Raw genomic sequence first — 12156 nt, forward strand, 5'->3', positions numbered from 1 at the left:
TCTGAGTGTCACATACTGCACTAAACACCTGGGATGATAATCTAGTAGCAAAAGACTCATTCCCTGCCTGGAAGGAGATAACACTTTAACAGGGGGAGATGGAAAGGAAAATATGCACATTTTCTGGGCCTCAGTTCCCTCAACTGTAAAATGGAAATTAAGCTTGTGAGCCCTCTGTGGGACAGTGACTGTGTCCCCCTCTAGACTTTTAGCACATTGTGGGCAGGGAGACTCTCTGTTATATTGTTGTATTGTACTCTCCTAAGTGCTTATTAAAGTGCCCTGCAAACAGTAAGCACTCAATAAATACAATTGATTGATCCAACCCCATTATCTTATATCTACCCCAGCACCTACTGCAGGTCCTGGCGCATAGTAAGCTCTTGACAAATACCATTAAAAAAAAATGCAGTGGAATAAGAATAAATGAATCTGGATAGGCAGTGTAGTTGTGGGCACTGCCTCCCTAGGGCTGGGAATGGCCCTGACACTATTCCCAGGCTATGATTGGCTCAGAGGGGGAGGGCGAGGAGAGGCAGCAAGGCAGCCAGTTGAGGAAAGAGCAGCAGAGCTGAGCCCTGGGGAAGAGGGCCATTCATGGAGGGGCCAGGGGTGGAGGGGCAGAGGTCAAGAGCAGAGACTCTGATGTCCAGACCAGCTATTTCGGCTAGTGTCCGTCTCGGTTTCCAAATTGGCCAGCTGCCCGGCTCTTGAGAAGCATCGTGGCCTACTGGAAAAGGCACAACAGGCCATGGAGTCGAAGGACCTGGATTCTATTCCCAGATTCACTACTTGCCTGATGAGTGACCTTGGGCAAGTCACATCTCTGTGCCTCAGTCTCCTGATCTGTAAAATACGGAGTCAATCCCTGTTCTTCCTCGTACTCCTAGAGAAGCAGGTGGCCTAGTGGATAGAGCACAAGCCTCGGTGTCAGAGGCACTTGAGTTCTAATCCTGGCTCCGCCACTCGTCTGCTGTGTGACCCTGGGCAAGTCATTTAACTTCTCTGTGCCTCAGTGACCTCATCTGTGAAATGGGGATTAAGACCAGGAAGTCCATGTGGGACAGGGACTATGTCCAACCCAATTTGCTGGTATCCACCCCAGTGCTTAGTCCCAGTGCCTGGCACATAGTACTTACTTAACAAGTACCAGTTATTTTTATTACTTAGACTGTGAGCCCCAAGTGAGACAGGAGGTGGTTCTGACCCAATTAACTTGTATCTACCCTGGTGCTTAGAACAGCACATAGTAAGCGCTTAACAAATATTGTCATTATCTCCATTATTCCAGAAAGAGCATTCGAAAGTTTGAAGTTGCAATTCAACAGAGCGGGGAGGTGCGGCTGCCTACCCATTTCCATGGCAGGCAGTAGGTGTGGGGGTGTCTCTGAAACGGACTTCTTCTCTTGAGCTGCTCCGTTCTTGCTTTCTGTCCCCGGTGTAGTTCTACCTCCCGTGTTGGTGCCCAGGCACACAGAGATCCCGGCCGAGTTCCCGCCGTTAGACGACTACAGCCATTCCATCCCGGAGAACACTAATTTCCCCGCAGGGATTGAGCCCCAAGGCAATTACATTCCAGGTACCTGTGACGAGCAGTTCTCTTTTCGGAGGGGACGGGGAGGGATCACGGGGCGGGGCGCTTGTGGACACCGAGCACGCAGGCCCACAAGACGACACGTGGAGCAGTGTGTGACGTCACATGGAGAACTGTAAAGAATTCTACCCGAACCAGAGTGTTTCTCTGAGGGATTCCTCATCCCCCATCCCCCCGCCTCTATTTATCTCACACCTTAGAGCTGTTAAGGTTAAGGCTCCCAGGCTCCCGTGGACATGGATGCTGCTTCCGAGTCCTCGGACTTGGAGGCAGGAACTGTGCCGGAGGGAGACTGGGGATCAGAAATAAAACATACAGGGAACGAGGGCATCTGGTGCCATATCTAAACCCGGTTGTCCGACGTATGATGGGATGCATGGCCACCCTCCTCTGCATCTCCTATGGCTCCCAGGCACAGCGTGGAGAGTCCTTGCTTGGTCCTTCTGTTAGTGAATTTGTGGATTTGTGAATTTGAGCTCCTTTGAGGGAAGGCCCCGGGTCCATCTAGAGGAGTGTAGATGATGGACTGACTCGTCCCCTCCCCTCCTCTCTTCCATGTCCTTGGTAAACTAGGATCCAAGACCTGAATGGGACAGGACCGGCTAACCTTCAACACTATATTTCTGGCCTTTTACTCAGCCAACACAACGCCCCACTCTCTCTGCCCTTTATGGGAACTCCTATTGGAAAATGTTTGCCTTGGTCTACATCGAAGCTGGACTCCTGTTCACCTTCTGAGTGGGAGTGCGAAGGGGTTGGCGGGGGGCGGGTATCAGTGTTTACAGCCTAGGTAATCACCTCCACACATCGGGTGGGTAGTGAGTGAGTAATCTCGCCTCCAGAGTTTAAAGGTGGGGGCGGGGACGAGATCTGGGAACAGTCACAACATCCGGGACAAGACAGAGCCCGATGACAGTGCCGATGAGGAAACTTCTGACTCCTCCATGCTGCTCGGGGCTGATTTCTAAGTCCGGCATCTAGTGGGGGTAGAAAGTTCTAAGGTGCCATCCACCCTTTGGCGGGATCGAGGACCCCAGACGGCTCTCCGTGTTGAGTTAGCTGAGGACTTGCCACGGCCAAGGAGGTAGCCTGAGTCCAGCTGTGGAGACAGACGAATGACCCTCGAGGCTAGCCATCTCTGAAAGGTGTAGAGACGGTGGCTTCCGCCTCCGAGTCGGTGCTTTGGCTTCGGGGGGAACGGTTGGTGTGGAGGTTGGGTGGTTTGAGATGCCGGTGGGGGGAGGGAGAGAGAAGGGACGCGGAAGGCCCTGGAACTTGGTCTTTCCAGCCCTGGAGCTCACTGAATCAAACAAAACTGATTTCCAGAAACCCCACCCCCTGGCTACCTGAGTGAGGATGGAGAGACCAGTGACCATCAGATGAATCACAGCATGGATGCAGGTAGGGTTACCTTTTAGGGAGTTTGCTCCCATTTGACGCATCCCATGGAGTCGCCATCTTGTTTCTGGGAAGGGCTGGAAGAAGTGTCTCAAAGCCTGTTTGCACTGTCTTTTTTCACGTGCCTTTTAGAAGAAAGTCTTCCCAGATACTTTTATTTATTTATTTTTTAATAGTGTTTGTTAAGCGCTTACTGTGTGCCAGGCGCTACAGGGGTAGATACAAGCTAATTGGGTTGGATACAGTCCCTGTCCCACATGGGGCTCACAGTCTTTTGGGCAGAGAATGTGTCTGTTATACCGTGTTGTACTCTCCTGAGCACTTAGCCCAGTGGCCTGCACACAGTAAGTGCTCAATAAATACCATTGATTGGTTGATTAGTTCATCCCATTTTACAGATGAGGTAACTGCAATACAGAAAAGTTACATGACTTGCCTCAGGTCAAGCCACAGGCAAGTGATGGAACTGGGCTTAGATCGCAGGTCCTTCTGACTCCCAGGCCCGTGGTCGATCCACTAGGCCGTGTCGCTTCTCTCTGGGGGTCTCTACTGAGGTGGGTTTTAGGCCGTCGGCCCTCCATGAGAAGTGACTTTGGACTGGTTCACGCAACAGTAATAATATTTGTTAAGCACTGTGCTAAATACTGGGGTAAACCCAAGATAATCAGGTCAGGCACAGTCCCCCATCCCACATGGGGTTACCAGGCTGAACAGAAGAGTTCCACTTACAAGCCTTTCCCTCATCACTTCTTTAGATTTCCGCCATCCCACCAAGAGCCAAAGAGAGAGAACCACAGGGCAGTTGCACCTAGAATGGAAAATCGGCAGTGGGTATTCCTTGCTCTAAGCAGGGGTTGGAGAGCCATCTGCCAGAGAAAGGAGCCAAGAAGACAATACAACCTAAGATCAAGTTCCCCCACTAGACTGGAAGCTCTTTGAGGGACAGTCTTCCCAGTGTGTTTATTGTACTCTCCCAAGCCCTTAGTTTAGTTCTCGGCCCCCAGAAAGCGCTCAGTAAATTGCCAGCGATAGATGAAGAAGCAGGCACGTCAGGCCTCGTGCACACAGAGACGGTGCTCAGCGGCCCCTGGGCAGAGAGACCAAGTATTTGTGGTATTTGAAAAGACGGGGGATTTACGGTAACTTAACATAATGACCCAAATGAGGTAAGGGGCGGGGAGACGTGGGGCCGTGTGCCGAAACCCAGCTCGGGCATCATGACGGTGGATCTTGGTGCTCGCGGCTGCTGGCGATGTGGCCGACATCTGGAACGCATCGAGGGCCCGCCCCTCCTGAGGAAAACTCTGAGCGGCCGCCGGGAGCTGGCAGATAGAAAATCTTGGCCCGAGCAGGCACTGCCTAACCAACATATGTCCAAATGTTACATTTCTTCAATCTATCTGCCTTTTCCTCTCCTACCTCAAATGTAATTCTTCATTTCTGCAGTGAGTACTTTTCCAAAGAATGATAGAGCTCATTTGGGAGTTGTGGCTTTGTTTCTCTCCCTCCCCCTTCCACTTCTCTCTGTCTCTTTCTCGCTCTCTCTTCTTTCTCCCTCCATCTCTCTCTCTTGCTTTCTCTCTCTCTCACCCCCTCCTGTCCCCCCCCTTCTTCCTCTCTTTCTCTCCCTCCCCCTTTCTCTTCTCTCTTCCCCTTTTCTTCCTTCTCTTCCCCCTCCTCCCCATTTCCTCTCCCTCTCATTCTCTTCCACCACTCCTCTTTACCCTCTTTTCTTTCTTTTTTTTTTTATGGTTTATTTGTTAAGCACTTACTCTGTGTCAGGCATGGTTCTAAGTTCAGGGGTAGATACAAGTTAATCAGGTTGGACATAGTCCCTGTCCCACATGGGGCTCAGTCTTTAATCCCCATTTTACAGATGAGGTAACCGAGACACAGAGGAGGTGCACTGACTTGCCCAAGGTCACACAGCAGACAAGTGGCAGAGCTGGGATTAGAACCCAAGTCTCCCAACTCCCGGGCCCATGCTCTTTCCACTAGGCCATGCCGCTTCTCATGTAAGTGCGAGTTAGGTCAACCCTAGGGCTTACAGGCTACCAGGGAGAGCCAGCTGGTTTCTTCTCCCCATTTTTCAGATGAGGAGTTGGAGGCTCAGAGATTTTGTGACTTGCCCATGGCCACACAGCAGGCCAGTACTAGAGCCAGGACTAGAAACCTGGTCTCCTGACTTCCGGCTCTTTCCCCTAGGCCACGCTTCCTGTCATGGAACACTCCATTTTGGTCCGTTTCATGCATGTGTTAGCCGTGTGGCTCCCCAGAGGAGTCCCAAGCTGTGACTGAACCATGTTTTCTTGTTTTCCAGGTTCTCCCAATTTATCGCCAAATCCTATGTCCCCAGCACACAACAACCTGGGTGAGTAATTCTTTGGTCTTGTCCCTGTAATCCAGATATGGGCGAGTTAAGTCCCCACAGTTCCCCACAGGCATCTTTACGGCAGAATTCCCAGGGCTGGACTCCGGTGGGCTCGGGCCGGGGACTAACTTCTGGCCGGTTTGCCGGCAGCGATGGTTGGATCACGCCCACATCCGGCAGATGAAGGGTCCCCTGCCCGTCATCTCGCAGGCTTTGGGTTACGGTGCAGTCCAAAGGTCAGGCACGGCAGAGTGGTGAAAATTGAGAATGTGAGAGGGAGGAAAAGCAGCCAGGTGTTGCTTGGGGTTTAGTTCCCCCAGGGCGACTAGCAGGCCCCAGCGAATGGTACCCCCAGCCCTAATGAGCATGCAGAATTGGGGTTTGAGCCAGGCAGCTGGGCAAGACGGGGTAGACCGTGATTGGAGACGCCCAAGGAGCCGGGCTCATGTCAGTGAGGAATCCACCCGGAGCCTCGGGCGGGTCCCAAGAATCCAGGCTCGCCAGCCCGTGGAAGCCCGGGCTTCTCCATTCACCAACGGACAGGGAAATAAATGGTCAAACGAGGTCTCGTGAACCTTGTTCAGGAGTCATTCCGTGGAGTTCAGATTTTGGGGAGCGGGAAAGCACTTGAAAACAAAGCAGGGAAAGGCAGGGGAGGGGAGATAAAGTCAAAACCAGATGTGTTTGCATGTGTGTGTGTGTGTGTGTGTGTGTGTGTGTGGCTTTTTTTTTAACCTCAGGGCAACTGAAACGTGAAGACTGCTGTTAAATGAAGCAACGGGGCCTGGTTTAAACTTCTCTGTGCAGATGACTTCATTGTTAGTGTTGGGTGTTGCACAAGGGAAAATCACATTTCTGATGCAGGAGGACTTACAGGACTCATTAACAATCAAGTCCTGACTAAAGACTATCAAACTCTCAAGAAATTGAAGAGGAAACCCTAACGGTGACTCTGAAGAGCATCAGCCTTTTCAGACTAGTTGATTTCTTCAGAGGCCCTAAAGATTTATGTAGGGTGGCCAATATTTTCGATGTAATAGGCATATCGGGCCGTATTATTATGGCATTTTATCAGGGGTGCACCGTGTACTAACCCTATCACATCGAACCTAGTCCCAGCCCAAATAGGGCTCCCAATCTACTTCATCCCCATTTTACAAATGAGGAAACTGAGACCCACAGACGTTAAGTGGCCTAGTGGATAGAGCGTGGGCCTGGAAGTCAGAAGAACCTGGATTCTAATCCCAGTTCCATTCACTTGTCTGCTGGGTGATTTGGGCAAGTCACTCTGCTTCTCTGGGCTTCGATTCCCTCATCTGTAAAATGGGGATTAAGACTGAGCCCCAGGTGAGACAGGGAGTGGGTCGAATCTGATTAGCTTGCATTTACCCCAGTACTTAGTACAGTGCCTGGCACATAGTAAGCACTTAACAAATATTTTTTTAAAATGCCCCAGATCATACAGCAGGCCAGTGGCAGAGCTGAGATTAGAACCCAAGATTTCTGACTCCTCATCCTGTGCTTCTTCTGCTAGGGAGGGTCTCTGAGTTCATAAGCACGTTGTGGGCTTGGAATGTGTCTGTTTATTGTTGTATTGCACTCTCCCAAGCGCTTAGTACAGTGCTGTGCCCAGAGTAAATGCTCAATAAATGATTGAATAATTGAATGAATAGGATGTCCATGGGGAAGTACCTCAGTCCCTATTTGACCCTTGGGCTTTATTGGTCACCCTTCGCTCTCCCAGGGGGTCTGCATTCCTTCCCTTGCATTTGGCGGGCAAGACAAACAGGGTCTCCGGGAATTAGTGTGTGACCGGCAGTCATGCCACAAGTCCAGGTTCCGTGGTTGCGATGAAAATTCTTCCTGAGCAGATCGAAACAGTCCAGAAAGCCACCATTTGGGGTCTTTTCAATCCTGACCAGAAATGCTGAGGCCTGGGCTGTACGAGGCCAAAAGTCAGGCTCAGCTGCAAGGGCCAGTTTCCCCGAATAGAGAGAATTTTTTTTTTTGATCCACGTTATTTACTTCGAAACTGCAAGTGATCTCCAAGACATTCAAAGCCAGATCATTTGTGTTTTATTTTGATCACCATCTGCAGATTCCCAGACCCCTAAGGCCATCAGAACCTCTGCGTGAGGCTAGCTTGGGTCGAGGCCCTAGGCTCCCGCTGCTCCAGAGCTTCCATAGCCCAGAGTAGGGGGTGATCATTTTTTTCCCTCCCACCCTCAAGCAGCGGGCAGGTTCTGTAGTTTCCCCCACTGCTAACGTCAGACGGTGAGTTGGGCCCGGACCCGGCGATGGACAGGTCATCTGGGCTAGGTATTGGGTAGGCTTCCCTGAGCAGTCGTATGGCAACTCAAACTCATGACGGGATGCCCAGTTACCCAGGGGCCTCTGGGAAGCGAAGCTGGCACATTGCAAAGATCACAGCTCATGTGGGATGTTACATCTCGATGCGTGGGTTAGCCAAGATTCCGGGAGTCCCTCCCTAGAAACCACTCAGGCCTGATCAGGGCCAGCCTGGGAATGGGGTTCCATACTTTCCGACCTCTCCCGGGGTCTGGAATTTCAGCTCCGAAGGCAACCGCAGAGGTCCAGCGCATCCACTCTCAGGGCCCGAGCTGCTTCGTGGCAGAATTCTGGATTGGGCCACACCTCTGCTAGCCCGGGGGGCACTCAAGGAAACACACATCTGTCAATAGTATTTATGGAGTGCTTACCATGCAAAGTACTGTACTGAGCGCTTGGGAGAGTACAATATAACAATAAACAGACACATTCCCTTTATGGAGAGCACTTCAAGACTGGCGATTGAGGCCACGTGGACTTAGAGGGTTCTTTTCTCATCGCACAACCATGTTGGGTGTGAGTCATCGGGACTCTCCAAAGTGTGTAATTCAGGGAGGAGAAAGGATAATGAACCAGCTCCTACCAAGTGAGGAAGCTGACCCCGTTTGTTAAGTAGTGGCCCTATGGCATGCGGGAATTAACTCTTTGAGATCACGACAGGAGTTGCGGCAGGCACATTAGGCTGAGCTCCGCATATAGTAAGCGCTTAGTAAATACCACTGATGGATCGCTCGTCATCCTGGCCCTGGAAGTGTTTCCTACTCTGAAGAAATCATTTTTGGGGGCCCGAGAAAGTAGAGAGTAAAGGCACTAAGCAGTTGGAGAACGAGAAGTAGTGCGGCCTAGAGGATACAGCACAGACCTGGGTTCTAGTCCCAGCTCCGCCACTAGTCTGCTGTGTGTCCTTGGGCAAGTCACTTCATTTCTCTGGGCCTCAGTTACCCCATTTGTAAAATGGGGGGTAAGGCTGTGAGCCCCATGTAGGAACATGGACTATGTCCAACCTGATTAGCTTGTATCGACCCTAGTGCTTAGTATAGTACCTGCCATATAGGAAATGTTTAACAAATACCATCTAAAAAAAATGGAGATATTCACTGGGCACCTACTGAATACAAAACCACTGGGGGTAAGGACTTGGAAAATGCAGCAGAGAGAAGTTCCCGGCCCCCACTCTAAAGCGCTAAAGGTGGAAAGTGCTCGTCCCTCAGACGGGCTGACCCCCTGACTGATCCAGCCTGGGCATTTCTGAGGCTTATGGGTAAGGAACAGCTGCTCGGATGCCCTCCTGAGAGTCAACGAGGGTTTATCCTGAAAGTGGGAGTCCTCTTGGACTCCGGAGGGAACTGGTCAAACCCAACCGGATCCTCATTTTTTCCGACATGGCTGAAGACCCCAGATCTGGTGTGAGGTATACTCGAAGGTAGAATAGACTTTAGAACCTTGACGTTGTCCTCAACTCATCTCTCTAATTCCACCCACATAGCCTGTCACCAAATCCTGTCGGTTCTACCTTCACAACATCCCTAAAATTGGCCCTTTCCTCTCCATTTAAACTGCTGTTATATCAATCTAATAATAATATTGGCATTTGTTAAGCGCTTAATATGTGCAGAGCACTGTTCTAAGCATTGGAGTAGATATAGGGTAATCAGGTTGTCCCATGTGAAGCTCACAGTCTTAATCCCCATTTTACAGATGAGGTAACTGGGGCACAGAGAAGTTAAGTGTCTTGCCCACAGTCACACAGCTGACAAGTGGCAGAGCTGGGATTCGAACCTGTGATCTCTGACTCCCAAGCCCGTGCTCTTTCCACTGAGCCACGCACATTTATTGAGTGATAATCAGTCATATCTACTGAAGGTTTACTGTGTGTAGAGCAGTGCACTAAGGACTTGGAAGAGCACTTATCCTATCCCACCTCGGTTACTGCATCAACGTCCTCGCTGACCTCCCTGACTCCTGTTTCTCCCAACTCCAGTCCATACTTCACTCGGCTGCCCGGACCTTTTTTGAACAAAATGGTTCAGTCCACATTTCCCCCCACCTCAAAACCCTCCGGTGGTTGCCTATCCACCTCTGCATGAAACTGAAATTCCTTTAAATTAAGTATTGGCTTTAGACACTCAATCATCTCGCCCCTCCTACCTTATCTCCCTGATTTACTATTACCACCCAGCCGGCACACTTTGCTTCTCTAACGCCAATCTACTCCTTGTGCCTCAGTCTCGTCTATCTCGCTGCCGACTTCTGGTCCACGTCCTGCCTCTGGCCTCTTCGTATCCGACAGACAATCACCCTCCCCACTTTAAAAGCCTTATAAAAAAAACACATCTCCTCCAAGAGGTCTTCCTCGCCTAAACCCTCATTTCCTCACCTAAACCCTCATTTCCTCTTCTTCCACTCCCTTCTGTGTTGCCCTTGCATTTGGTATTCACCCTTCCCTCTGCCCCGTAGCACTTATGTACATAGCCGTAATTCATTTACTTATATTAATGTCTGTAACCCCCTCTCGTTCCGGGCAGAGAACGTGTCTACCAACTCTGTCATATTGTACTCTCTCACGCAGTTATTAAAGTGCTCTGCAAACACAGTCGATTGATTAGCCTGAGCTGCCTTGTGCTGGGATCTTGACCTTCTTTTCTGATGAGTCTGTCTTATTGTCCATCTACTCTTTGAGTTTTTGTCTTAGAAAGTCAGATTCCCCCCTCCCCCCGCCCCACCCCCTTCCAGCTCCCTTCCTCTATTATTATTTTTTTAAATGGATACGCTTTTCCTGCAGATGTTTTTAATAGGAGGCTCCAATGCCAAGTGTTCCCCTCTGGGTTTTCTTTTACTTTTTAGAGCTGAAAGTGGGCGCCTGCCAACGCTGAGCCACTCTCGAAATTGAGGTCAGGCAGCGGGTTTGGCCTGGCGAGAGCCCAGCTTGGGGTTCCACGCCTCTCCCGACGGCCGTGGTGGAGCAGCCCGTCCTGCAGCCTCCCTCCACCCCAAGGCACGGTGGAGGAGTGGATTGGGATGGAGGGTGCCCGGGCAATAATTGTAAGCACCTCATTTGGGGCAGTGAATGAAATAGCGATATTGGGAAGAGGTGTGATAAGTCTTGCAGCTTCTGTTAGGGTTTGGTGGATTGGTTGGGGAGGGGCACTGTGGATTAGTATTATTATTAATAATAATAATAGTAATAATGGTATTTTTTAAGCGCTTACTATGTGCCAGGCACTGTTCTAAGTGCTGGGGTAGATATAAGCTAATTGGATTGGACACAATCCTTGTCCCACATGGACAGATGAGGGAACTGAGGCCCAGAGAAGTGAAGTGACTTGCCCAAGGTCAAACAGCAGACAAGTGGCAGAGCCAGGATTAGAACCAGGTCCTTCTGACTCCCCAGGCTATGCTCTATCCACTAGTTGATGCTGCTTCTCTGGTTGATGTTGGGGAGGAGGCGGGGTCCTCTGGATTGATGGCCCTGATGGGGGAAGAGCAGCGGACTAGGCCGAAGAAAACTACGGTGAGGTCCCGCCGCTCCAGAGTTTTGGCCGGGCTTCGCCTGTGGGGTAGCTAGCCTAAATAATCCTATCTGAAATGGCCTCGGTCGAGCTGTTTCTTGGCGTGGCTACACAGATCCGCCTCACTGGCACCTTGGTGATTAAGTGTTAGACTTCCCCGCTTGCACATGTTTTCCACTTGTTACTTTGACCTGCCGTCGAGCCGCGGAACGTGCCCGGAGAGCCGCCGGGAGGTCTAAAGGAGAGCCCCGGCCTCTCTCGGATGGGCTGTTTCCTCGTCTCTGCCTCCCCCCGGAAGGGGCAGGGCGCGAGTTTAGTGAGGGCTTCTTAGAGGTTTCCCAGGAGAAGTTAAAGAATGGACCCCACGTTTGGCCAGCCACAGATGATCCTTTAGACCCCACAGCAGTACGTCACAGGGGGTTCCCGGCTTGGGAACTAAGCCCCAGTGGAATGCGGGGCCCTTTTTCTTGGAGGACAGTCCTCTTTTTTCATGTAGTCAGTCGTATTTGGTGAACCCTTACTGTGTGCAGAGCACTGGACTGAATGCTTGAGAGAGTACAGTATAGCAATGTAACAGACACATTCCCTGCCCACACCAAGCTTACAGTCCAGAGGGGGAGACAGACATTAATGTAAATAAATAAATGACAGATATGGACATAAGTGCTGTGGGGCTTTGAGTGGGGAATAAACAAAGGGAGCAAATCAGGGTGATACAGGAGGAAGTTGTAGAAAACGAAAAGACAGTCAGGGGAGGTCTCTTGGAAGAGCTGTGCCTAAGACTTTGAAGTGGAGGGGAGAGTAATTGTCTGTCAGATATGAGGAGGGAGGGCGTTCCAGGCCAGAGGCAGGATGTGGGCGAAAAGTCAGCGGTGAGATAGACGAGATTGAGGTACAGTGAGAAGGTTAGCATTGGGCCCCCATCTTGGCAGAGG

At 50.8% G+C, this 12156-nt stretch overlaps 1 protein-coding gene across 3 annotated transcripts in view; it reads left to right on the plus strand.

Annotated features, from left to right (window-relative positions):
* Positions 1 to 12156, plus strand: part of SMAD3 (SMAD family member 3) — a 137038-nt gene that overhangs the window by 105801 nt on the left and 19081 nt on the right. For 2 of the 3 annotated variants that reach the window (XM_029065710.2, XM_029065711.1), the window contains exons 3-5: positions 1445 to 1579; positions 2921 to 2995; positions 5313 to 5363. In XM_029065710.2, the coding sequence (XP_028921543.1) occupies positions 1445 to 1579; positions 2921 to 2995; positions 5313 to 5363 (261 nt within the window). The remainder of the gene's footprint in view (positions 1 to 1444; positions 1580 to 2920; positions 2996 to 5312; positions 5364 to 12156) is intronic. The other variant, XM_029065712.2, reaches the window with a different exon arrangement.

The sequence above is a fragment of the Ornithorhynchus anatinus genome, chromosome 5 (assembly GCF_004115215.2).
Source record: "Ornithorhynchus anatinus isolate Pmale09 chromosome 5, mOrnAna1.pri.v4, whole genome shotgun sequence".
NCBI lineage: Eukaryota > Metazoa > Chordata > Mammalia > Monotremata > Ornithorhynchidae > Ornithorhynchus > Ornithorhynchus anatinus.